This window comes from Artemia sp. Qi Xiang Cuo, chromosome 15 (assembly GCF_049724085.1).
Source record: "Artemia sp. Qi Xiang Cuo chromosome 15, ASM4972408v1, whole genome shotgun sequence".
Taxonomy (NCBI): Eukaryota; Metazoa; Arthropoda; class Branchiopoda; order Anostraca; family Artemiidae; genus Artemia; species Artemia sp. Qi Xiang Cuo.
The window spans coordinates 43392505-43419971 of record NC_142808.1 but is presented as its reverse complement, the minus strand read 5'-3'; the positions used below and the strand labels follow the sequence as shown (position 1 = coordinate 43419971).

The 27467-nt window shown below is 38.9% G+C and overlaps 1 protein-coding gene across 1 annotated transcript in view; it reads left to right on the top strand.

Annotated features, from left to right (window-relative positions):
* Positions 1-27467, top strand: part of LOC148943695 (voltage-dependent calcium channel subunit alpha-2/delta-1-like) — a 193288-nt gene that overhangs the window by 7250 nt on the left and 158571 nt on the right. Inside the window, exon 2 of the mRNA XM_089101204.1 lies at positions 1454-1535. Within this exon, the coding sequence (XP_088957330.1) occupies positions 1454-1535 (82 nt within the window). The remainder of the gene's footprint in view (positions 1-1453; positions 1536-27467) is intronic.

The window sequence follows — 27467 nt, the reverse complement described above, 5'->3', positions numbered from 1 at the left end:
AAGAATCAATTAGTTCAGCTGTAAATTCCTGTATTGGTATACCGGTGTCAACACCATAAATCACGTATTTATACGACTTTTCTACTTCTTTTGAAGTGACAAAGATTCTGGAACGCTCAACGATTAGTTCCTTGGACCTTGAAGGGACTGAATCCACGGCCTTGTGAGAGGTAAAATAAAGATCTATCAGACCGTCTTTCAGGAAAACTACTTCAAAACTTGAGTTAGCTAGTAGAAATATAGGCATTAACCGATCTCAATGGTTGACCATTGGTTTTCTTGATGGTCACAATGTAATAGTACGGCTGATCTAAAGAGCTAGGTACTGATTCAATTGGTAGGGAATCATCAGGGAGTGATATATTCTCAGGTTGGGGTTCTTCAGGGGGTGATCTAATTGCATCATTTTTCTTTTTTTGCCAGGGGTTTCACCAGTACTTTTAGCTTGAAGGATGTTTAGGGCTTGTATCCCCTTAAGATGTGTGGTTGATTTAGACATAGGATTCAAGGGGTTGTAGTTAAGTTTCTTTTTGAGGGCAGGAAAGGTCAGACATCCAAGTCTTTTTCAAGAGGTTTCTTTTTGTCAGACATGAGCTATTTGGAATTAAAAACCTCACCTCTGATTTCTTTCACTGTTCAAAACTATAATACAAATCCTATTATCTAATTAACAAGAAACAAGGTCACTAATATGACTTAGGAAAGTCCAGGGACATGCACGGTCAGTAAATGTTCAAGTTACAAACAGGGAATTTCGACTGTCAAATAGAAAGAGTGAAAACACCAATTAGATGTTAACACAGCGGAAGCAAGTTCATGACTCCCTAAAAATATATCATCTAAACGTCTAAAAATATATCTTATCTGGATATAGCTTATCCTGAGAAGGAATTTTCAACCATTTTAATAAGGATCCTGAAAGCCCTTGTAAATGGTACGACATAAAAATAATGAAAATACCATCGGAACCGTCATAGTAAAAAAACAATCAACATGGGATTTAAGTTCATCCACAAAAAAGAAATTAAGTTCATTATGTTTATTAAATTAAGCTCATTAAGTTAATTAAAGTTTAAGCTCATTTAACAACAAAAAGAAAATCTTTTATAGCACTGGTGTCTTTTTTTCTTTTTCTTCGCCTCGGTCCCACTGGATGCTCGTAAGGTAATGATTACAGGCTTGTTTCACAGGCATTTGTTTCATATCGTTTTTTCTGCAAATTTGAAGTGGAGAGCACCAGGATGAAGTGCTATACGGCACAGGAAATAGGAATTTATTGTTATTTATATTTCATTTTCTATTTCTTAAATGTTTTCTCTTCCTTTCTTCAAATTTATTCCTTTCAATTTATTTCTCTGTAAACGTATTTAAATTTTTTATCTCTTTCTTATGTATCTTCTCTGGAATTTATGTTTATTAATTATTGTCCTAATTTGTTTTCACTGAATTCCAGATTCAATCTCTGGACAGAGTCAATAAGTAGGAAGGTACTAGATCTTGCTCTTGAAGAGACAGACGTAAAAGTTTTAAATGAGGTAAGCAGAACACTGTCATGTTAAGATCTATTTCGTACACAAGTGCTTGTTTGAACTTACAACAAATTGATATTAATTGAACTAATTAGAACTAGATTTTTTTATATTGGTTGTGATTGACTGTGATATGAAAGCACTGAAACTATAATATGTTTTCTGTGTGTATTTTTCTCGATGATTTTTTTTTTAATGGAACGGGGTGGGCAAGGTCAGCAGTAGTAAGGAGGGGGTCACCATTCCGATACGAACAAGATTCAACCAATCAGAGAGCTACAATCCCTTTACGAACAAGACCATATCCCTTTCTAGGCCAATCAGAGATGTTTGGTATACTGACGGAAATTTAGAGACGGGAATCCATATTTCTAGGAAATTGATTTATGTAATCGCCAATGATGGAAATCTAAAGGGGAATTCTACTTTATCATGAGGGGAATTAAGAAACTAAAAGGCTTCATTTTCTTTGGTCTGAGAGATAAATTCTGGAATTCTTTCGAAGCCTTAATAGTGTAACTAGGACAACATAGATAATTTTTCAGAAATTCAAACGAGATACAGAGAGATTGAATATATTTAACACGGGAACTGTTTCCTGGGCATTTTAAATGTGACAGCGCAGGGATGCCAAAACAAAAAACATTCAGAAATTACTTTTAGGGGATTATTTGGGCGAAACAAATTAATTGACATTTTAGGAATTATTTGGGCGAAACAAATTAATGGTCATTTTGGAGGATGATTTGGGGTAAAACTCTGTGGTCGCTATAATAGACATGTACACAATATGGAATGTGGACGATATAAAATATTGTTTTTAGCAATGGAGTATGCTTAAAAGTTGAAAGTAATAGAGCCATTGATGTCAAGATGACCTTGTGAGTTGACCTAGCTCTACTTCCCAATTGTTTGCGGTATAATACACAAATACCAATCGAGCAGTGTTGTCAATATAAAATATATTCTGACAAACTAACATACTAAAAAATTGATGCTAATTGAGTTGTTGATGGCCAGAAAGGAATTTTAATGATGAAAATCAGAAAAATCCTTAGAAATCCTTAGAAATCAAGTAGTAAGGTGATGATAGGTTTGAAGCATCAAGGCTCGCAACTTTCAATGACCCTAAGCATCAAGGACCTCAACCTCCCAAGGCTCCCTATACCCAACCTTGAAGGCCCTTCCCCAACTTTTTGGCCCCCTCCACAACTTTTTGCCCCCCCCCCCCAATTTTTTTATACTTTTTTGAAGTTTTTAATTTTTTAACATGGTATTTTTTCAACTTTTTTTTATATCTCTTAGAATGACATGAAACATTCTTAAAAACGTAAAAAATTCACATTTAATTGGAATAAGCAAACACCCGCCCATACACACAGGCAAAAAGAGTGAGAGAGACAAAAACACTTACAAATACGTAGATTCAGACACACAAACCCAGAAAGACATGCATTGAAATAAGCAAACAACCGCCCAGACACACAGACAAAAAGAGTGAGAGAGAGAAAAACACATACAAATAGTAGATTCAGAGACACAAACCGAGACAGATATGTAGTTGAATAAGCAAGCACCATCCCTAAAAAACCGACAAAAAGAGTTAGAGAGAAAAAAACGAAAGAAACTCAGTAGCTTCAGAGACAGGAACGAAGACATACATTAACTGCAAAAAGGTAAAACACGCCCAAACGAAAAGGACCAAAGAGTGAGAGAGACAAAAACATATACAAGTACGTAGATTCAGACACACAAATCCGAGAAAGACATGTTTTGGAATAAGCAAACACCCACCCAGAAACACAGGCAAAAAGAGTGAGAGAGACAAAAACACATACAAATACGTAGATTAAGACACAAAAACCGAGAAAGACATGCATTGGAATAAGCAAACACCCACCCAGAAACAAAGACAAAAAGAGTGACAGAGACAAAAACACATACAAATACGTAGATTCAGACACACAAACCGAGAAAGACATGCATTGAAATAAACAAATAACCGCCCAGACACACAGACAAAAAGAGTGAGAGAGACAAAAAAACATACAAATAGTAGATTCAGACACACAAACCGAGAAAGAAATGCATTGGAATAAGCAAACACCCGCCCAGACACACAGACAAAAAGAGTGAGAGAGAAAAAAACACATACAAATAGTAGATTCAGACACACGAACCGAGAAACACGTGCATTGGAATAACCAAACACCCGCCCAGACACCCAGACAAAAAGATTGAGAGAGACAAAAACTCATACAAATAGTAGATTCAGACACACAAACCGAGAAAGACATGCATTGGAATAAGAAAACACCCACCCAGACACAATGGCAAAAAGAGCGAGAGAGACAAAAACACATACAAATACGTAGATTCAGATACACATACCGAGAAAGACATGCATTGGAATAAGCAAGCACCCACCCAGAAACACAGGCAAAAAGATTGAGAGAGACAAAAAAACATACAAATACGTGGATTCAGACACAAAAATCAAGAAAGACATGCATTGAAATAAGCAAACAACCGCCAAGACAAACAGTCAAAAAGAGTGAGAGACACAAAAACACATACAAATAGTAGATTCAGACACACAAACCGAGAAAGACATGCATTGGAATAAGCAAACACCCACCCAGATACACAGACAAAAAGAGTGTGAGTGACAAAAACACATACAAATAGTAAATTCAGACACACGAACCGAGAAACACGTGCATTGGAATAACCAAACACCCACCCAGACACACAGGCAAAAAGATTGAGAGAGACAAAAACACATTCAAATACGTAGATTCAGACACACGAACCGAGAAAGACATGCATTGGAATAAGTAAACACCCGCCCAGACACAAAGACAAAAAGAGTGAGAGAGACAAAAACACATACAAATTCGTAGATTCAGACAAACAAACCGTGAAAGACATGCATTGGAATAAGCAAACACCCGCCCAGACACACAGGCAAAAAGAATGAGAGAGAGAGAAAAACACATACAAATAGTAGATTCAGACACACAAACCGAGAAACACGTACATTGGAATAACCAAACACCCGCCCAGACCCACAGACAAAAAGATTGAGAGAGACAAAAACACATACAAATAGTAGATTCAGACACACAAACCGTGAAAGACATGCATTGGGATAAGCAAACACCCACCCAGACACACAGGCAAAAAGATAGAGAGAGACAAAAACACATACAAATACGTAGATTCAGACACACAAACCGAGAAAGACATGCATTGGAATAAGCAAACATCCGCCAAGACAAAAAGACAAAAAGAGTGAGAGAGACAAAAACACACACAAATACGTAGATTCAGACACACAAACCGAGAAAGAAGTGCATTGGAATAAGCAAACACCCGCTCAGACACACAGACAAAAAGAGTGAGAGAGACAAAAACACATACAAATAGTATATTCAGACACACACACTGAGAAACCCATGCATTGGAATAACCAAACACCCGCCCAGACACAGAGACAAAAAGATTGGGAGAGATAAAAACACATACAAATAGTAGATTCAGACACACAAACCGAGAAAGACATGCATTAGAATAAGCAAACACCCACCCAGACACACAGGCAAAAAGATTGAGAGAGACAAAAACACATTCAAATACGTAGATTCAGATACCACAAACCGAGAAAGACATGCATTGGAATAAGTAAACACCCGCCCAGACAGAAAGACAAAGAGTGAGAGAGACAAAAACACATACATGATTAGCGCAATCTTCCCTGGCTATAGCCAAGTGCACCACCGGCGCTAAAATTTGTTCTTCCGAACAAATGGTTGCCATAATTTCGCCTACTGCCGACAGCAATTCTTGGTATGCGGTAGGGGACATAATGGCACTCTTTCGCGATACGCCCAACACGATTACAAATATAGCACCTTATTATTGTAGGGTTATTTTCGTAACTGGATTGTTTGACAGGCTGTAAACGTACTGTTTTCTGCCAAGAGAGTTCTTGCGTTTGGTTACTTTGTGGTACTTGGGAGTTATCCCTTGAAAAGAATTTGGGAGATGCCTAATCGCCCTTGAAGATTAGGCTCGCGTTTGAATCGCCTAGGCTATTTATTTTTGTTTTACTGTGATATGCGACCATCGTATCAACTTTGATCAAACGCTCTACCTCCTGAACTGCAAGATCCAACGACCGAATATTTTTGGATATTACCATTCTATATAGTTTTGGGGGTAGCCCTTGCAAAAAGGTATGTAGTATGACTTTTTCATACAGTTGTCCTGAAACTCTTCCGTATTTTGCCTCTACCGAAATTCGTATATGATCAAGATATTCTCTTATATTTTGTGAATAGTCAAAGCACATCATTCCTTGTTTTAATTTATTTATGGAACTGGTTTCGATAAATCTGTCTTTAAATGCTTTTAACAATTTGTCCACCGTATTTATTGGCAAGTTGGCGTCATCGCCTATAGTATGTTCAATCTGTTTTAGAAAGGTTAAGGCCTGGCCTTTTAATCGTAATAGAAGCATGTCGACTAACGTTTCTAGCTCTGTTTTTGTTCGTTCTGCAAACTAGGCCAATTGGATATTAAATTCGTAAATATCTTATTGAACACTGTATTCCAGGATAGACTTTGCTATTTCTATATTTTACACGACCAACTTTTGAGCCATTAATAAATCGCTTAGGTCTTCCGACATTTTTTTTTTGCGTTTGAATAAACTCAAAATAAATTTATTATTTAACTTAACCTATTTTTGGGGAGGCTATTATCTCCTATGAGATATTTTAAAGGGTTTCCTGTAGTAGCTTAGAAGTTATAGGCCTAATCACTTTACTTATATGTCTGTATCTCTCCAATAATTAAATTTAAATTGCGAAGTTTTATAGCCTAATTAGTTCGCAAGTTTTCCTCCAATTTCTGGCTGTGCCAGTTGCAGTGATAAAGAAATTTTGTGGCTATAAAAGAAAGGACTGGGCTTTATTGTGGTCATAAATATTGACCGCGTCAAATGTAATATTATGCTTGAAAGCCGCGAACTTACACCATATAAGTTCTCCGATAGCGCCGCTTATGGCGCTAAAGATTGTGCCATTAAGGCCTGCGCCACAGCAATAGGGAGTGAAGTAAATTTATAACCGCGCCACCCTCAATTATTCAGATTCAGACACACAAACCGAGAAAGGCATGCATTGGAATAAGCAAACACCCGCCCAGACACACAGACAAAAAGAGTGAGAGAAACAAAAACACATACAAATAGTAGATTCAGAAACAAAAACCGAGAAACACATGCATTGGAATAAGCAAACACCCGCCCAGACACACTGACAAAAAGATTGAGAGAGACAAAAACACATACAAATAGTAGAAATAGACACACAAACCGAGAAAGACATACATTGGACTAAGCAAACACCCACCAAGACACACAGACAAAAAGAGTGAGAGAGACAAAAACACATACAAATAGTAGATTCAGACACACAAACCGAGAAAGAAATGCATTGGAATAAGCAAACACCCACCCAGACACACAGACAAAAAGAGTGAGAAAGACAAAAACATACAAATACGTAGATTCAGACACACAAACCGAGAAATAAATGTATTGGAATAAGCATACACCCGCCCAGACACACAGACAAAAAGAGTGAGAAGGACAAAAACACATAAAAACACGTAGATTCAGACACACAAACCGAGAAAGACTTGCATTGAAATAAGCAAACACCCGCCCAGACACACAGACAAAAAGAGTGAGATAGACTAAAAAATATACAAATACGTGGATTCCGAGCTATAAACAAAGACAGATAATACTTGGAATAATTAAACAACCACCCAGACACCCGGGCAAAAAGAATGAGAGAGAGAAAAACATATACGAAACTTAGATTCAGACACTCATACCGAGAAAGATATGCATTGGAATAAAAAAACAACTTCCCAGACACACAGACAAAAAGAGTGAGAGCGACAAAGACACATACAAATAGAAAGACTTGCATTGAAATAAGCAAACAACCGCCCAGACACACAGGCAAAAAGAGAGAGAGAGAGAGAAAAAAACACATACACATACGTAGATTCAGACACACAAACCGAGAAAGACATGCATCGGAATAAGCAAAATCCCGCCCAGACACACAGGCAAAAAGAGTGAGAGAGAAAAAAGCACATACAAATAGTAGATTCAGACACACAAACAGAGAAAGATTATGCATTGGAATAAGCAAACACCCGCCCAGGGACACAGACAAAAAGAGTGAGAGAGACAAAACACTTAAAAAAGCGTAGATTCATACACACATACCGAGCAAGACGTGCATTGGAATAAGCAAACAACCACCCCGGCACGCAGGCAAAAACAGTGAAAGAGACAAAAACACATACAAATAGAAAGACATGCAATGGAATAAGCAAACACCCACCCAGACACACAGACAAAAATTGTGATAGAGACAAAAACACATACAAATAGTAGATTCAGACACACAAACTGAGAAAGATATGCATTGGAATAAGCAAACACCCGCCCAGACACACAGACAAAAAGAGTGAGAGAGACAAAAAAACATACAAATACGTAGATTCAGACACACAAACCGAGAAAGACATGTATTGGAATAAGCAAACAACCGCCCAGACACAAAGACAAAAAAAGTGAGAGAGACAAAAACACATACAAATAGAAAGACATGCATTGAAATAAGCAAACAACCACCCAGACACACAGACAAAAAGAGTGAAAGAGACAAAAACACATACAAATAGTAGATTCAGACACACAAACCGAAAAAGACATGCATTGGAATAAGCAAACACCCGCCCAGACACAAAGACAAAAAGAGTGAGAGAGACAAAAACATATACAAATAGAAAGACATGCAATGGAATAAGCAAACACCCACCCAGACACACAGACAAAAAGAGTGAGAGAGACAAAAACACATACAAATACGTAGATTCAGACGCACTAACCGAGAAAGACATGCATTGGAATAAGCAAACACCCACCCAGACACACAGATAAAAAGAGTGAGAGAGACAAAAACACATACAAATACGTAGATTCAGACACACAAACCGAGAAAGACATGCATTGGAATAAGCAAACATCGTCCCAGACACACAGACAAAAAGAGTGAGAGCCACAAAAACACATACAAATAGTAGATTCAGATACACAAACAGAGAAAGACATGCATTGGAATAAACAAACACCCACCCAGACACACAAACAAAAAGAGTGAGAGAGACAAAAACACATACAAATGCGTAGATTCAGACACACAAACCGAGAAAGACATGCAGTGGCATAAGAAAACACCCGCCCAGATACGCAGACAAAAAAACGAGTGATAGAGACAAAAAAACATACAAATACATAGATTCAGACACACAAACCGAGAAAGACATGCATTGAAATAAGCAAACAACCGCCCAGACACACAGACAAAAAGAGTGAGAGAGACAAAAACACATATAAATACGTAGATTCAGATACACTAATCGAGAAAGACATGCATTGGAATAAGCAAACACCCACCCAGACACACAGACAAAAAGAGTGAGAGAGACAAAAACACATACAAATACGTAGATTCAGACACAAACCGAGAAAGACATGCATTGGAATAAGCAAACATCCTTCGAGACACACAGACAAAAAGAGTGAGAGAGACAAAAACACATACAAATAGTAGATTCAGATACACAAGCAGGGAAAGACATGCATTGGAATAAACAAACACCCTCCCAGACACACAATCAAAAAGAGTGAGAGAGACAAAAACACATACAAATACGTAGATTCAGACACACAAACCAAGAAAGACATGCATTGGCATAAGAAAACACCCGCCCAGATACGCAGACCAAAAAACGAGTGATAGAGACAAAAAAACATACAAATACGTAGATTCAGACACACAAACCGAAAAAGACATGGATTGAAATAAGCAAACAATCGCCCAGACACACAGACAAAAAGAGTGAGAGAGCCAAAAACACATATAAATACGTAGATTCAGACACAAAAACCGAAAAAAACGTGCAATAGAATAAGCAAACATCTGCCCAGACTCACAGGCAAAAAGAGCGAGAGAGACAAAAAAACAGACAAATACGTAGATTCAGAAACACAAACCGAGAAAGTCATGCATTGGAATAAGCAAACACCCGCCTAGACACATAGACAGAAAGAGTGAGAGAGACAAAAACACATACAAATACGTAGATTCAGACACACAAACCGAGAAAGACATGAACTGTAATAATCAAACACACACCCAGACACACAGACAAAAAGATTGAGAGAGACAAAAAGACATACAAATACGTAGATTCAGACACACAAACCGAGAAAGACATGCATTGGAATAAGCAAACACCCGCCAAGAGACACAGGCAAAAAGAGTGAGAGAGACAAAACACATTCAAATACGTAGATTCAGCCACGCAAACCGAGAAAGACATGCATTGGAATAAACAAACACCCGCCCAGACACACAGACAAAAAGAGCGAGAGAGACAAAAACACATACAAATACGTAGACTCAGACACACAAACCCGCAACATAAGCCGTGAGGTAATTTTGGTTATCTGGCAGAGGAACATTTAAAGCTGATCACCTGAAAAATAAGTCTCGGTTTTTAAATTAAAACCCTTGCCCTGAGGGTTGTGGGGGAGTGTCCTCCTCAAAAACGTATTTTCTATCTGGAAATCAACTAAGCTGAACTCAAAATTTTGATTGGAAGTGTTTTGGGGAATGATGGGCCCGGGGGGTTTAGTTGCCGTCCAATCACTTTCGACTATTAAAAAGGGTACTAGCCCTTTGAATTTCCAATCGAATGAGCCTGTTTTTAAGTTTCTATGACAACGCCTTCTATAAAAACCTTATATGCCCCCAGGGCATAACTTAAAACCCTTGCCCCAAGGGTTGTGGGGGACAGTTCTCCTCAAAAACGCATTTTCTATCTGGAAATCAACTAGCCTACGCTGAACAAAATGACTATCTCAAAATTTCGATTGGATGTGTTTGGGGGAATGATGGGCATGGGGGAAGGGGCTAGTTGTCCTCCAATCACTTTTGACTATTTAAAAGGACACTAGCCCTCTGAATTTTCATTCGAATGAGCCTGTTTTGAAGTTTCTACGACAATGCCTTCTATAAAAACCTTATATGCCCCCAGGGCATAACTTAAAACTCTTACCCTGAGGGTTGTGGGGGCGTGTCCTCCTCAAAAATATATTTTCTATCTTAAAATCAATTACGCTGAACAAAATGGCTATCTAAAAATTTCTATTGGATGTGTTTTGGGGGAATGATGGGCGTCGGGGGGCTAGTTGCCCTCCAATCACTTTCGACTATGAAAAAGTGCACTAGCCCATTGAATTTCCAATCGAATGAGCCTTTTTTGAAGTTTCTACGACAACGCCTTCTATAAAAACCTTATATGCCCCTAGGGCATAACTTAAAACCCTTGCCCCAAGGAATGTTGGGGAGTGTTCTCCTCAAAAACATATTTTCTATCTGGAAATCAACTAGCCTACGCTGCCCTCCAATCACTACACTTGCCCTCCAATCACTTTCGACTATTAAAAAGGGCCCTAGAACTCTCGATTTCCAATCGAATGAACCCCTTTTGATGTTTCTACGACGACCCATTCCACATGAAGTGCCCTGCTCTAAAGTAAAAAAATAATAAATGATACTTATGTGCCAAAATCGTTCTTATATGCCCTCAGGGCATAACTTAAAACCCTTGCCCTGAGGGTTGTGGGGGAGTGCCCTACTCAAAAATTATTTTCTATCGGAAAATCATCTACGCTGAACAAAATTGCTATCTAAAAATTTTGGTTGGATGTGTTTGGGGGAATGATGGGGGGGGGGGAAATTGCCCTCCAATCGCTTTCGACTATGAAAAAGGGCACTAGCCCCTCGAATGAGCACTTTTCGAAGTTTCTACGACGATTCCTTCAATACGAAATGCCTGTCGAAGAAAAAAAAAACACATTGTGGCCATATCGTTCTTTACTTAGGCAGCGCTAGTGCGCTGCCTATGATAACAAGAACGGAAAATTTGTTCTCCTGATGATCCTACCTTTGACAGAAAATTAGCAAACGCTTTTTAAAAGTACGCTGTTGAAATCGTCATTTTACGAAACCCTTACATGGATGTTTACAGTACTCCAATGGGAACAAAAGGACCATCTCCAGAAATCAGCGGTTTCTGATAATGAACGCTAATGAATGAAGCTGTAAGTACAAAAATAAAAATTCTGCTTTTCATGCTCATCGCAAAAAATATAGAATATATTAATGTTGAAAATACCCATGTAGTTATTAGGACCAAAAAGCTTACGTAGTTTATGGGAAGGCTTTGAATCCCCCCCCCCAAAAAAAAACGGTTTAAATTTTTTGTAAATTCCACCTTTAAATCAAACTTGTCTCAGAAGCCTTATACCGTAGTTTTCAGCTTATATCTAGCCTCTATTTTCGCGTAATCTTGTCAGGGATGGGTATTTTTTCAATTCTTTCTTTTTACTCCCCCCCCCCCCCCAAAAAAAACAAATCTTCTTTTTTTAGACACTGATCACATTGAATCAGTGTGTAAGGAATTTGGCGTCTCCTTTATGTCTAAGATGTGCAAGGTTTTATTTCTCAACACCATTTGGTATAAAAATCGGTATAAATATCATTTGAACGACACTATAGAATGGTTGATAGAATGAACTTGTTTCGTCGAGCAAGACTTATTTTTCAGGTGATCAGCTTTAAATATTCCTCTACCGGATAACCAAAATTACCTCACGGCTTATGTTGCGGGTCTGTGTATCTGAATCTACATATTTGTATGTGTTTTTGTCTCTCTCGCTCTTTTTGTCTGTGTGTCTGGGCGGGTGTTTGCTTATTCCAATGCATGTCTTTCTCGGTTTGTGTGGCTGAATCTACGTATTTGTATGTGTTTTTTCTCTATCACTCTTTTTGCCTGTGTGTCTGGGCGGGTGTTTGCTTATTCCAATGCAATATCTTTCTCGGTTTGTGTGTCTGAATCTACGTATTTGTATGTGTTTTTGTCTCTCTCACTCTTTTTGCCTGTGTGTCTGGGCGGGTGTTTGCTTATTCCAATGCATTTCTTTTTGGTTTTGTGTGTCTTAATCTACGTATTTGTATGTCTTTTTGTCTCTCTCACTCTTTTTGTCAGCGTGTCTGGGCGGGTGTTTGCTCATTCCAATGTCTGTCTTTCTCGGTTAGTGTGTCTGAATCTACGTATTTGTTTGTGTTTTTATCTCTCACTCTTTCTGTCTGTGTGTCTAGGCGGGTGTTTGCTTATAACAATGCCTGTCTTTCTCGGTTTGTGTGTCTGAATCTACGTATTTTTATGTGTTTTTCTCTCTCTCGCTCTTTTTGTCTGTGTGTCTGGGCGGGTAATTGCTTAGTCAAACGCTTGACTGTCTTGGTATTATGTCTGAATCTGGATATTTTTATGTGCTTTTGTTTTTTTCACTAGTTTTGCCTATTTGTATTTGAAGATCTTCGCTTATTTAAATGCATGTCTTTCTCGGTTTTTGTGTCTGAATCTACGTATTTGTATGTGTTTTTGTCTCTCTCAATCTTTTTTTCTGTGTGTCTGGGTGGGTGTTTGCTTATTCCAATGCATGTCTTTCTCGGTTTGTGTGTCTGAATCTACGTATTTGTATGTGTTTTTGTCTCTCTCACTCTTTTTTTTGTCTACGTGTCTGGGCGGGTGTTTGCTTATGCCAATGCATGTCTTTCATCGTTCGTGTCTCTGAATCTACGTGTTTTTATGTGTTTTTGTCTCTCTCGTTCTTTGTGCCGTTGTTTTTTGGGCGGGCGTTTGTTTGTTACCATTCCTACCTTTATCGGTTTGTGTGTCATAATCTACAAATGTGTTTGTGTTTTTGTCTGTATAACTCTTTTTGCCTGTGTCTCTGGGGTGGTTTTTGATTATTCAAATTCTTATCTTTCTCGTTTTGTGTGTCTGAATCTACGTATTTGTAAGTGCTTTTCACTCTCTCAATCTTTTTTCCTGTGTCTGGGTGGGTGCTTGCTGATTCCGTTGCATGTCTTTCTCGTTTTATGTGTCTTTGTTTCTCTCACTCTTTCTGTCTGTGTGTCTGGGCGGGTGTTTGCTTATTCCATTGCTTGTCTTTCTCGGTTTGTATGTCTGAATCTACGTATTTGTATGTGTTTTTGTCTCTCTCACTCTTTTTGTCTGTGTGTCTGGGTGGGTGTTTGCTTATTCCAATGCATGTCTTTCTCGGTTTGTGTGCCGGAATCTATGTATTTGTTTGTGTTTTTGTCTCTCTGCCTCTTTTTGCCTGTGTGTCTGGGCGGTTGTTGGCTTATTTCAATGCATTTCTTTCTATTTGTATGTGTTTTTGTCTCTCTCACTCTTTTTGCCTGTGTATCTGGGCGGGTGTTTGCTTATTTCAATGCATGTCTTTCTCGGTTTGTGTGTCTGAATCTACGTATTTGTATGTGTTTTAGTCTCTCTCACTCTTTTTGTCTGTGAGTCTGGGTAGGTGTTTGCTTATTCCAATGCATGTCTTTCTCGGTTTGTGTGTCTGAATCTACGTATTTGTATGTGTTTTTGTCTCTCTCACTCTTTTTGATTGTGTGTCTGGGCGTTTGTTTGCTTATTTCAATGCAGGTCTTTGTATTTGTATGTGTCTTTGTATCTCTTACTCTTTTTGTCTGTGTGTCTGGGCTGGTGTTTGCTTATTTCAATTCATGTCTTTCTCTGTTTGTTTGTCTGAATCTACGTATTTTTATGGGTTTTTGTCTCTCTCACTCTTTTTGTCTGTGTCTGGGCGGGTGTTTGCTTATTCCAATGCATATCTTTCTGGGTTTGTGTGTCGGAATCTACGTATTTGTATGTGTTTTTGTCTTTCTCACTCTTTTTGTCTGTGTGTCAGGGCGTTTGTTTGCTTATTTCAATGCACGTCTGTCTCGGTTTGTTTGTCTGAATCTACTTATTTTTATGTGTTTTTGTCTCTCTCACTCTATTTGTCTGTGTGTCTGGGCGGGTGTATGCTTTTTCCAATGCATGTCTTTCTCGGTTTGTGTGTCTGAATCTACGTATTTGTATGTTTTTGTCTCTCTCACTCTTTTTGTCTGTGTGTCTGGGTGAGTGTTTGCTTTTTCCAATGCATGTCTTTCTCTGTTTGTGTGTCTGAATCTACTATTTGTATGTGTTTTTGTCTCTCTCACTCTTTTTGTCTTTATGTCTGGGTGGGTGTTTGCTTAGTCCAATGCATGGCTTTCTCGGTTTGTGTGTCTGAATCTACTATTTGTATGTGTTTTTGTCTCTCTCAATCTTTTTGTAAGTGTGTCTGGGCGGGTGTTTGATTATTACAATGCATGTGTTTCTCGGTTTTTGTTTCTGAATCTACTATTTGTATGTGTTTTTGTCTCTCTAACTCTTTTGTCTATGTGTCTGGGCAGGTGTTTGCTTATTCCAATGCATGTCTTTCTCGGTTTGTGTGTCTGAATCTACTATTTGCATTTGTTTTTGTCTCTCTCACTCTTTTTGTCTATGTGTCTGGGCGGTTGTTTGCTTATTTCAATGCATGTCATTCTCGGTTATTGCGTCTGAATCTACGTATATGTATGTGTTTTTGTCTCTCTCACTCTTTTTGTCTTTGTGTCTGGGCGGGTGTTTGCTTATTGCAATGTATGTCTTTCTCGGTTTGGGGTATCTGAATCTACGTATTTGAATGTGTTTTTGTCTCTCTCAATCTTTTTGTCTGTGTGTCTTGGTGGGTGTTTGCTTATTCCAATACATGTCTTTCTCGGTTTGTGGGTCTGAATCTACTATTTTTATGTGTTTTTGTCTCGCTCAATCTTTTTGTCTGTGTGTCTGGGCGGGTGTTTGGTTATTCCAATGCATGTGTTTCTCGGTTTTGTGTGTCTGAATCTACTATTTGTATGTGTTTTTGTCTCTCTCACTCTTTTTGTCTGTGTGTCTGGGCGGGTGTTTGCTTATTCCAATGCATGTCTTTCTCGGTTTGTGTGTCTGAATCTACTATTTGTATGTGTTTTTCTCTCTCTCACTCTTTTTGTCTGTGTGTTTGGGCGGGTGTTTGCTTATTTCAATTCATGTCTTTCTTGGTTTGTGTGTCTGAATCTACGTATTTGTATGTGTTTTAGTCTCTCTCAATGTTTTTGCCTGTGTGTCTGGGTGGGTGTTTGCTTATTCCAATGCATGTCTTTCTCAGTTTGTGTGTCTGAATCTACTATTTGTATGTGTTTTTGTCTCTTTCAATCTTTTTGTCTGTGTATCTGGGCGGGTGTTTGGTTATTCCAATGCACGTGTTTCTCGGTTTGTATGTCTGAATCTACTTATTTGTATGTGTTTTTGTCTCTTTCACTATTTTTGCCTGTATCTCTGTGCGGGTGTTTGCTTATTCTAATGCATGTCTTTCTCGGTTTTTGTGTCTGAATCTACGTATTTATATGTGTTTTTGACTCTCTCACTCTTTTTTTCTGTGTGTCTGGGTGGGTGTTTGCTTATTCCAATGTATGTCTTTCTCGGTTTGTGTGTCTGAATCTACGTATTTGTATGTGTTTTTGTCTTTCTTACTCTTTTTGTCTGGGTGGGTCTACATATTTGTATGTGTTTTTGTCTCTCTCACTCTTTTTGTCTGTGTGTCTGGGCGGGTGTTTGCTTATTAAGATGAATATCTTTATCGGTTTGTGTGTCTGAATCTACATATTTGTATGTGTTATTGCCTCTTTCACTCTTTTTGACTGTGTATCTGGGCGTTTGTTTGCTTATTTCAATGCAGGTCTTTGTATTTCTATGTGTCTTTGTCTCTCTTACTATTTTTGTCTGTGTGTCTGGGCTGTTGTTTGCTTATTTCAATTCATGTCTTTCTCGGTTTGTTTGTCTGAATCTACGTATTTTTATGGGTTTTTGTCTCTCTCACTCTTTTTGTCTGTGTCTGGGCGGGTGTTTGCTTATTCCAATGCATATCTTTCTGGGTTTGTGTGTCGGAATCTACTTATTTGTATGTGTTTTTGTCTTTCTCACTCTTTTTGTCTGTGTGTCAGGGCGTTTGTTTGCTTATTTCAATGCACGTCTGTCTCGGTTTGTTTGTCTGAATCTACTTGTTTTTATGTGTTTTTGTCTCTCTCACTCTTTTTTTCTGTGTGTCTGGGTGGGTGTATGCTTATTCCAATACATGTCTTTCTCGGTTTGTGTGTCTGAATCTACTTATTTGTATGTTTTTGTCTCTCTCACTCTTTTTTTCTGTGTGTCTGGGTGAGTGTTTGCTTTTTCCAATGCATGTCTTTCTCTGTTTGTGTGCCTGAATCTACTATTTGTATGTGTTTTTGTCTCTCTCACTCTTTTTGTCTTTATGTCTGGGTGGGTGTTTGCTTAGTCCAATGCATGGCTTTCTCGGTTTGTGTGTCTGAATCTACTATTTGTATGTGTTTTTGTCTCTCTCAATCTTTTTGTAAGTGTGTCTGGGCGGGTGTTTGCTTATTCCAATGCATGTGTTTCTCGGTTTTTGTTTCTGAATCTACTATTTGTATGTGTTTTTGTCTCTCTAACTCTTTTGTCTATATGTCTGGGCAGGTGTTTGCTTATTCCAATGCATGTCTTTCTCGGTTTGTGTGTCTGAATCTACTATTTGCATTTATTTTTGTCTCTCTCACTCTTTTTGTCTATGTGTCTGGGCGGTTGTTTGCTTATTTCAATGCATGTCATTCTCGGTTATTGCGTCTGAATCTACGTATATGTATGTGTTTTGTCTCTCTCACTCTTTTTGTCTTTGTGTCTGGGCGGGTGTTTGCTTATTGCAATGTATGTCTCTCGGTTTGGGGTATCTGAATCTACGTATTTGAATGTGTTTTTGTCTCTCTCAATCTTTTTGTCTGTGTGTCTGGGTGGGTGTTTGCTTATTCCAATGCATGTCTTTCTCGGTTTGTGTGTCTGAATCTACTATTTTTATTTGTTTTTGTCTCGCTCAATCTTTTTGTCTGTGGGTCTGGGCGGGTGTTTGGTTATTCCAATGTACGTGTTTCTCGGTTTGTGTGTCTGAATCTACTATTTGTATGTGTTTTTGTCTCTCTGACTCTTTTTGTCTGTGTGTCTGGGTGTGTGTTTGCTTATTCCAATGCATATCTTTCTCAGTTTGTGTGTCTGAATCTACTATTTGTATGTGATTTTGTCTCTCTCAATCTTTTTGTCTGTGTGTCCGGGCGCGTATTTGGTTATTCCGTTGCACGTGTTTCTCGGTTTGTGTGTCTGAATCTACTATTTGTATGTGTTTTTCTCTCTCTCTCACTCTTTTTGTCTGTGTGTCTGGGCGGGTGTTTGCTTATTCCAATGCATGTCTTTCTCGGTTTGTGTGTCTGAATCTACGTATTTGAATGTGTTTTTGTCTCTCTCAATCTTTTTGCCTGTGTGTCTGGGTGGGTGTTTGCTTATTCCAATGCATGTCCTTCTCGGTTTGTGCATCTGAATCTAGTATTTGTATGTGTTTTTGTCTCTCTCAATCTTTTTGTCTGTGTGTCTGGGCGGGTGTTTTGTTATTCCAATGCACGTGTTTCTCGGTTTGTGTGTCTGAATCTAAGTATTTATATGTGTTTTTGTCTCTCTCTCCTCAAAAACACATTTTCTATCTGGAAATCAACTAGTCCACGCTGAACAAAATGGCTATGTTAAAATTGCGATTGGATGGGTTTGGGGGAAGGATGGGCATGGGGGGGGGGGCTTGTTGCCCTCTAATCCCTTTTGACTATTAAAAAAGACACTAGCCCTTTGAATTTCCATTCAAACGAGCCTGTTTTGAAGTTTTTACTACAACGCCTTCATAAAAACCTTATATGCCCCTGGGTATAACTTAAAAACCTTGCCCTGAGGGTTGTGGGGGAGTGTTCCCTCTCAAAAACACATTTTCTAAATGGAAATCAACTACGCTGAACAAAATGGTTATCTCAAACTTTTGATTGGATGTGTTTTGGGGAATGATTGGCGTGGGGGGGGGGGTCATTGGCCCTCTAATCACTTTCGACTATTAAAAGGGCACTAGCCCTTTGAATTTCCAATCAAATGAGCCCCTTTTGAAGTTTTTACGACAACGCCTTCTATAAAAACCTTATATGCCCCCAGGGCATAACTTGAAACCCTTGCCCTGAGGGTTGTGGGGGAGTGTCTTCCTCAAAAACATATTTTGTATCTGGAAATCATCTGCGTCGAACAAAATGGATATCTCCAAATTTTGATTGGATGTGTTTAGAGGGAATGATGGGCGTGGGGGGGATAGTTGCCCTCCAATCACTTTCAACTATTAAAAAGGACACTAGCCCTTTGAATTTCCGTTCAAATGAGCCCGTTTTGAAGTTTCTACGACAACGCCTTCTACAAAAACCTTATATGCCCCAGGGTATAACTTAAAACCCTTGCCCTGAGGGTTGTGGGGTAGTGTCCTCCTCAAAACATATTTTCTATCTGGAAATCAACTACGCTGAACAAAATGGCTATCTCAAAATTTTGATTGGATGTGTTGGGGGGAATGATGGGCGTGGGGGGGCTAGTTGCCCTCCAATCAATTTTGACTATTAAAAAGAGTACTTCCCCACAACCCTCAGGGCAAGGGTTTTAAGTTATGCCCTGGGGGCATATAAGGTTTTTTTAGAAGGCTCTGTCATAGAAACTTCAAAACAGGCTCATTCGATTGGAAATTCAAAGGGCTATTGCCCTTTTTAATAGTCGAAAATGAATGGTGGGCACCTAGCCCCCCCCCCAAACAGCCATTATTCCCCAAACACATCCAATCAAAATTTTGAGATAACCATTTTTTTCAGCGTAGGCTAGTTGATTTCCAGATAGAAAATATATTTTTGAGGAGGAAACTCCCCCACAACCCTCAGAGCAAGGGTTTTAAGTTTTTTAATAAGGTTTTTATAGAAGGTGTCGTCGTAGAAACTTCAAAAAAGGCTCATTTGATTGGAAATTCAAAGGGCTAGGGCCCTTTTGAATAGTCGAAACTGATTGGAGGGCACCTCACCCCCGCCCCACGCCCATCATTCCTCTAAACACATCCTATGAAAATTTCAAGAGAGCCATTATGTTCAGCGTAGGTGATTTCCAAATAGAAAATATGTTTTTGAGGAGGACACTTCCCCAAAACCCTCAGGGCAAGGTTTTTAAGTTACACCCTGGGGCATATAAGGTTTTTATAGAAGGCGTTGTCGTAAAAACTTCAAAAAAGGCTAATTCGATTGGAAATTCAAAGGGCTAGTGTCCTTTTTAATAGTCGAAAGTGATTGGAGGGCAACTAGCCCCCCCCCATGCCCATCCTTCCCCCCAACACATCCAATCGAAATTTTGAGATAGCCGTGTTGTTCAGCGTAGCCTAGTTGATTTCCAGATAGAAAATATGTTTTTGAGGAGAACACTCCCCCACAACCCTTGGGGCAAGGGTTTAAAGTTGTGCCCTGGGGGCATATAAGGTTTTTTTAGAGAAGGCGTTGTCGTAGAAACTTCGAAACATGAGAAACTTCATCATTCGTAGAAACTTCATCATTCGATTGGAAATTCAATGGGCTAGTGCCTTTTTTAACAGTCGAAAGTGATTGGAGGGCAACTAGCCCCCCCCACGCCTATCTTTCCCCCAAACACATCCAATCGAAATTTTGAGATAGCCATTTTGTTCAGCGTAGTTGATTTCTAGCTAGAAAATCTGTTTTTGAGGAGTACAGTCCCCACAACCCTCAGGGCAAGGGTTTTAAGTTATGCCCTGGGGACATATAAGGTTTTTATAGAAGGTGTTGTCGCAGAAACTTCAAACGGGGCTCATTTGATTGGAAATTCAAAGGGCTAGTGCCCTTTTTAATAGTCGAAGGTGATTGGAGGGCAACTACCCCCCCCTCCCCCGCCCATCATTCCCCCAAACACATCCAATAAAAATTTTGAGATAGCTATTTTGTACAGCGTAGTTGATTTCGAGATAGAAAATATGTTTTTGAGGAGGACACGCCCCCACAACCCTCAGGGTAAGGTTTTTAAGTTATGCCCTGGGGGTATATAAGGTTTTTATAGATGGCATTGTCGTAGAAACTTCAAAACAGGCTCATTCGAATGGAAATTAAAGAGCTAGTGTTCTATTAGATAGTCGGAAGTGATTGGAGGGAAACTAAACCCCCCCCCCCATGCCCATCATTCCCCCAAAACACATCCAATCGAAATTTTGAGATAGCCATTTTGTTCAGCGTAGGCAAGTTGATTTCCAGATAGAAAATGTTTTTGAGGAGGACACTCCCCCAAAACCCTCAGGGCATGGGTTTTAAGTTATGCCATGGGGGCATATAAGGTTTTTATAGAAGGTGTTGTCGTAGAAACTTCTAAAGGGGCTCATTTGATTGGCAATTCAAAGGGCTAGGGCCCTTTTTAATAGTCGAAAGTGATTCGAGGGCAACTAGCCCCCCCCTCGCGCCCATCATTCCCCCAAACACATCCAATCAAAATTTGGAGATAGCCATTTTGTTCAATGTAGTTGATTTTTAGATTGAAAATATATTTTTGAGGAGGACACGCCCCCACAACCCTCACGGTAAGGGTTTTAAATTATGCCCTGGGGGCATATAAGGTTTTTATAGAAGGCGTTGTCGCAGAAACTTCAAACAGGGCTCATTTGATTGGAAATTCAAAGGGCTAGTGCCTTTTTAATAGTCGAGAGTGATTGGAGGGCAACTAAGCCCCCCCCGCCCATCATTCCCCCAAACAGATCCAATAAAAATTTTGAGATAGCCATTTTGGTCAGCGTAGTTGATTTCGAGATAGAAAATATGTTTTTGAGGAGGACACGCCCCCCCCCCAACCCTCAGGGTAAGGGTTTTAAGTTATGCCCTGGGGGCATATAAGGTTTTTATAGAAGGCATTGTCGTGGAAACTTCAAAACAGGCTCATTCGAATGGAAATTAAAGAGCTAGTGTTCTTTTAGATAGTCGAAAGTGATTGGAGGGCAACTAGCCCCCCCCATGCCCTTCATTCCCCCAAACACATCCAAACGAAATTTTGAGATAGCCATTTTGTTCAGCATAGGCTAGTTGATTTCCAGATAGAAAATATGTTTTCGAGGAGGACACTCCCCCACAACCCTCAGGGCAAGGGTTTTAAGGTATGCCCTGGGAGCGTATAAGATTTTTATAGAAGGCGTCGTCGTAGGAACTTCAAAAGGGGTTCATTTGATTGGAAATTGAAAGGGCTAGTGCCCTTTTTAATGGTAAAAAATGATTAGAGGGCAAATAGCCCCCCCCCCGCGCCCATCATTCCCCGAACACATCCAATCAAAATTTTGAGATACCCATTTTGTTCAGCGTAGTTGATTTCCAGATAGAAAATATGTTTTTGAGGAGGACACGCCCCCCAAACCCTCAGGGTAAGGTTTTTAAGTTATGCCCTGGGGGTATATAAGGTTTTTATAGAAGGCATTGTCGTAGAAACTTCAAAACAGGCTCATTCGAATGGAAATTAAAGAGCTAGTGTTCTATTAGATAGTCGAAAGTGATTGGAGGGCAACTAACCCCCCCCCCCCTCCCATGCCCATCATTCCCCCAAACACATCCAATCAAAATTTTGAGATAGCCATTTTGTTCAGCGTAGGCTAGTTGATTTCCAGATAGAAAATGTTTTTAAGGAGGACACTCCCCCACAACCCTCAGGGCATGGGTTTTAAGTTATGCCATGGGTGCATACAAGGTTTTTATAGAAGGTTTTGTCGTAGAAACTTCTAAAGGGGATAATTTGATTGGAAATTCAAAGGGCTAGTGCCCTTTTTAATAGTCGAAAGTGATTCGAGGGCAACTAGCCCCCCCCCGTGCCCAGCATTCCCCCAAACACATCCAATCAAAATTTGGAGATAGACATTTTGTTCAACGTAGTTGAGTTTTAGATTGAAAATATGTTTTTGAGGAGGACACGCCCCCACAACCCTCACGGTAAGGGTTTTAATTTATGCCCTGGGGGTATATAAGGTTTTTATAGAAGGCATTGTCGTAGAAACTTCAAAACAGGCTCATTCGAATGGAAATTAAAGAGCTAGTGTTCTTTTAGATAGTCGAAAGTGATTGGAGGGCAACTACCCCCCCCCATGCCCATCATTCCCCCAAACACATCCCATAAAAATTTTTAGATAGCCATTTTGGTCAGCGTAGTTGATTTCGAGATAGAAAATATGTTTTTGAGGAGGACACGCCCCCACAACCCTCAGGGTAAGGGTTTTAAGTTATGCCCTGGGGGCATATAAGGTTTTTATAGAAGGCATTGTCGTAGAAACTTCAAAACAGGCTCATTCGAATGAAAATTAAAGAGCTAGTGTTCTTTTAGATAGTCGAAAGTGATTGGAGGGCAACTAGCCCCCCCCCCATGCTCATTGTTCCCCCAAACACATCCAATCGGAATTTTGAGATAGCCATTTTTTTCAGCGTATACTAGTTGATTTCCAGATAGAAAATATGTTTTTGAGGAGGACACTCCCCCACAACCCTCAGGGCATGGGTTGTAAGTTATGCCCTGGGGGCCTATAAGGACTTTTATAGAAGGCGTCGCCGTAGGAACTTCAAAAGGGGCTCATTTGATTGGAAATCCAAAGGGATAGTGCCCTTTTTAATGGTAAAAAGTGATTGGAGGGCAATTAGCCCCCCCCCCCCCTGCGCCCATCATTCCCCGGAACACATCCAATCAAAATTTTGAGATACCCATTTTGCTCAGCGTAGTTGATTTCCACATAGAAAATATGTTTTCGAGGATGACACTCCCCCACAACCCTCAGCGCAAGGGTTTTAAGTTATGCCATGGGGGCATATAAGGTTTTTATAGAAGGCATTGTCGTAGAAACTTCAAAAGGGGCTCATTTGATTGGAAATTCAAAGGGCTAGTCCCCTTTTAATAGTCAAAAGTGATTGGAGGGCAACTAGCCCCCCCCCCCCGCCCATCATTCCCTAAAACACATCGAATCAAAATTTTGAGATAGCCATTTTGTTCAGCGTATTGATTTTTAGATAGAAAATATGTTTTTGAGGAGGACACTCCCCCACAACCTTCAGGGCAAGGGTTTTAAGTTATGCCCTGGGGGCATATAAGGTTTTTATAGAAGGTGTTGTCGCAGAAACTTCAAAACAGGCTCATTCGATTGAAAATTCAAAGGGCTAGTGCTCTTTTTAAAAGTCGAAAGTGATTGGAGGGCACCTAACCACCCCCCCCCACGCCCATTATTCCCCCAAACATCTCCACTAAAAATTTTGATACAGATATTCCGTTAAGCGGAGGCTATTTGATTTCCATATAGAAAACATATTTTTGAGGAAGGCACTCTCCACGCAAACCTCAAGACTAGGACTTTAAGTTATGCCCTAAGGGCATATAAGGTTTTTATAGAAGGCGTTGTCGTAGAAACTTCAAAAAGGGCTCATTCGATTGGAAATTCAATGGGTTAGTGCCTTTTTTAATAGTCGAAAGGGATTGGAGGGCAACTAGGCCCACCACACCCATCATTCCGCCAAACACATCCAATAAAAATTTTGAGTTAGCCATTTTGTTCAGCGTAGTTGATTTCCAGATAGAAAATATGTTTTTGAGGAGGACACTCCCCCACAACTCTCAGGGCAAGGGTTTTAAGTTATGCCCTGGGGGCATATATGTTTTTTATAGAAGGCGTTGTCGTAGAAACTTCAAAACAGGTTCATTCGAATGGAAATTAAAAAGCTAGTGTTCTTTTAGATAATCAAAAGTGATTGGAGGGCAACTAGCCCCCCCATGCCCATCATTCCCCCCAACACATCCAATCAAAATTTTGAGATAGCCATTTTGTTCAGCGTAGGCTAGTTGATTTCCAGATAGAAAATATGTTTTTGAGGAGGACATTCCCCCACAACCCTCAGGGCAAGGGTTTTAAGTTATGCCCTGGGGGCGTATAAGGTTTTTATAGAAGGCGTTGTCGTAGAAACTTCAAAAGGGGCTCATTCGATTGGAAATTCAAAGGGCTAATGCCTTTTTTAATAGTCGAAAGTAATTGGAGGGCAACTAGCCCCCCCCCCCGCCCATCATTCCCCCAACACATCTAATCAAAATTTTAGATAGCCATTTTGTTCAGCGTTGTTGATTTTCAATTTGAAAATATGTTCTTGAGGAGGATACTCCCCCACAGCCCTCAGGGCAAGGGTTTTAAGTTATGCCCTGGGGGCATATAAGGTTTTTATAGAAGGTGTTGTCGTAGAAACTTCAATAAAGGGCTCATTCGATTTGAAATTCAAAGGACTAGTGCCCTTTTTAATCTTCGAAAGTGATTAGTGATATCTTTTGTTGTTGTTTTTGTTTAGACCAGGGCACTTCGTATCAAAGGAGTTGTCGTGGGAACTTCAATTAAAAATAGAAATGGCTGATGCCCTTTTTAATAGTCGAAAGTGATTGGAGGGAAACTAATCCCCCTTCCACATCCCCCCATCCATGCCCACCCTCCAATTTTTTTTTTGCTTCTAAAAGAAATATGTTACACCAATATAAATTCCAACCACGCCGTTTCAATGCTAAAACCAAATAAAGCATCCAATCAGCATCCCAAGAATAGTTGGGTGTATAATGTTCAATGTTTTAAGACTGTTTTTGCTCCTAAAAGTTAACCAAATCAAAATAGCGTAAGTGTATTCATGATATATAAAAAATTGAATAGATTTTTTTGAAAATGTTGCGAGGTTATTTATCCCAGGTCAACTAGGAGAAGTTTGAAACGAAATTAAGCACCCCTTTATGTGGCTAGGTTTTTATATGGGTTTATACTCTTGTTAGTTACAGAAAGTTTTTCTCCAGCATTCGTAGCAGTCGAGTAGTTTCTCGAGCAGTCGTAAAAACGAAAAGATTTAAAGTGTTTTTTTTCCCTGAAAAGACTATGTCAATATAAAACGAACAGAAATTAATTAAAATGCTTTTTCCACAAAATAAGTTTTTCAAAGAAAAGTAAAGAACTCCATTAAACAAAAAATGAGCAAAAATCAAATCAAATAATCTACCAAGCGTGAAACTACCACAAATCTGCGTCGATAAATAAATGAAACCCAAAACGAACAGAAATTACAATAAATAACCAAGTCAAAATCAAAACGAGCAGAAATTAACATAAGTTGGGCTCAAAATCCCTATGCCTTCCCAAGGCCAGAATAAAATTTCCACTCTATTGAAAAAAATATAAATGTTTTTACTTTTATAACTATAATAACTCAAATAATATTAACATTTTGACTACTAAGTATCAGTATATGTATACTAAACTGACAATGCACATTCATTTGTATTTTTTTCAGTGAAGAGCAAATTATGTGGTAGAGTAAATATTTGTGGTAGCTTCATGCTTGGTAGATTATTTGATTTTGTTTTTCCTCATTTTTTGTTTAATGGAGTTCTTTACTTTTCTTTGAAAAACTTATTTTGTGGAAAAAGTTTTTTAATTAATCAGAAATAAACCGGGTCAGAATCTGCACATTTCTTGAGATCAGTGCATGCCAAAATGGCTGCCTTTTCCATTCTTTGGCAATGTTTTTCACATCAGTCTCCTTTGCCAAATTTGGAAACTGGACAAGAATTGGGACAATGCTTAAGTTGGAGTGGTCAGGAGACATAGCTATCTTTGGGTCCAGTCTGTTTAAGTTTTTAGCCGACGAGATTTTTAACTGAAAAACCTTTTCCTTATTTCGTTGCTTTTATCATGTACTCGGTACACACTGTTTTGAAGGAAGTTGCAGCTGATAACGGAATTTTGTTGTTGATAAATATAACCTCTACACGACTGCCCCAGTCTACTAATTTTATGTCTCGAAAGTGCTGTGGGTCCCTGAGCTATACCAAAAGTGCTTCATTGATGAAAGAATACAAACATCAGTACAACAATTCTGAATTGAACGAAACTGTACCCTAATTTTGTAAAATGTAACATATTTTGTTGGATTGTACAAAATTGTGCCGGTAGAGGTGAAACGTACCAAGATGGTACAATTGTACCACGTTTGGTATCACTGCCGAGAAGCGTTAGTTTTACAAGGATTGTCAAAGACTATATGAGAATACAAGAAACAAAGTTTGTCGCAAATTTAATTTCGGTTGCAATGCTCAAATAACTTTCAATTGAATTATCAGTTTGTCTTTAGATTTTTCTCAACAAAATAAAACATTTCACATTGTATCAATATTTATAGCAAAATTTTAATGGTAAACAGAAAACTTTCCAATCAAGACCTGGATAAAACTGTCATCCAAAAACCAAAATCAGAGAAGATAAGCCTTAAATATGAGAAATATGATCTTGACCCTTTAGCTGACAATAGTCGGAACTTGCATTGATCAATGGACTTTTTGACAACCACAATGAAACGTGCTCCCATTTTTCAGTACATAACTATATTTAAGCAATGGGCCACTTTCATATTTACAACCCTTTTTCAAAAACATTAGATTATATGCTGTCGAAAATCCGGAACCCATTTCATCTTTTATGTATGTCCATAAACGGGAACACTCGCCGTTTGGATTTTTACTTGGCGGAATTAGTTCATTCAATCAAGGCTAATTAGAAAGAGTGGTAGTAGACTTTTACTTTATGAGATATCACTTTTGCTTTTCTTTTTACTTTTCATTTAATTAGCTGGCAGATCTACAGCAACTTTTGAGCAGTTTTGTTCCCGATTAATAATCACCCAAGCAAAATACAGAGAAACAAAACAGTGAGTTTTTATCAGGCAAATGATTGCTTACTTTATTTTAATTATTATTTATCCTTTTCATTTTTCATTTACTTGATTAATTCTATCTTGTTATTAACAATGTAGGCAGAAGACTGTATTGAAGAATCGATGGCCTTCAAGTATAATTCCAGTTTTATAGTAGAATATGAGTATGAACTTATTACAGCAC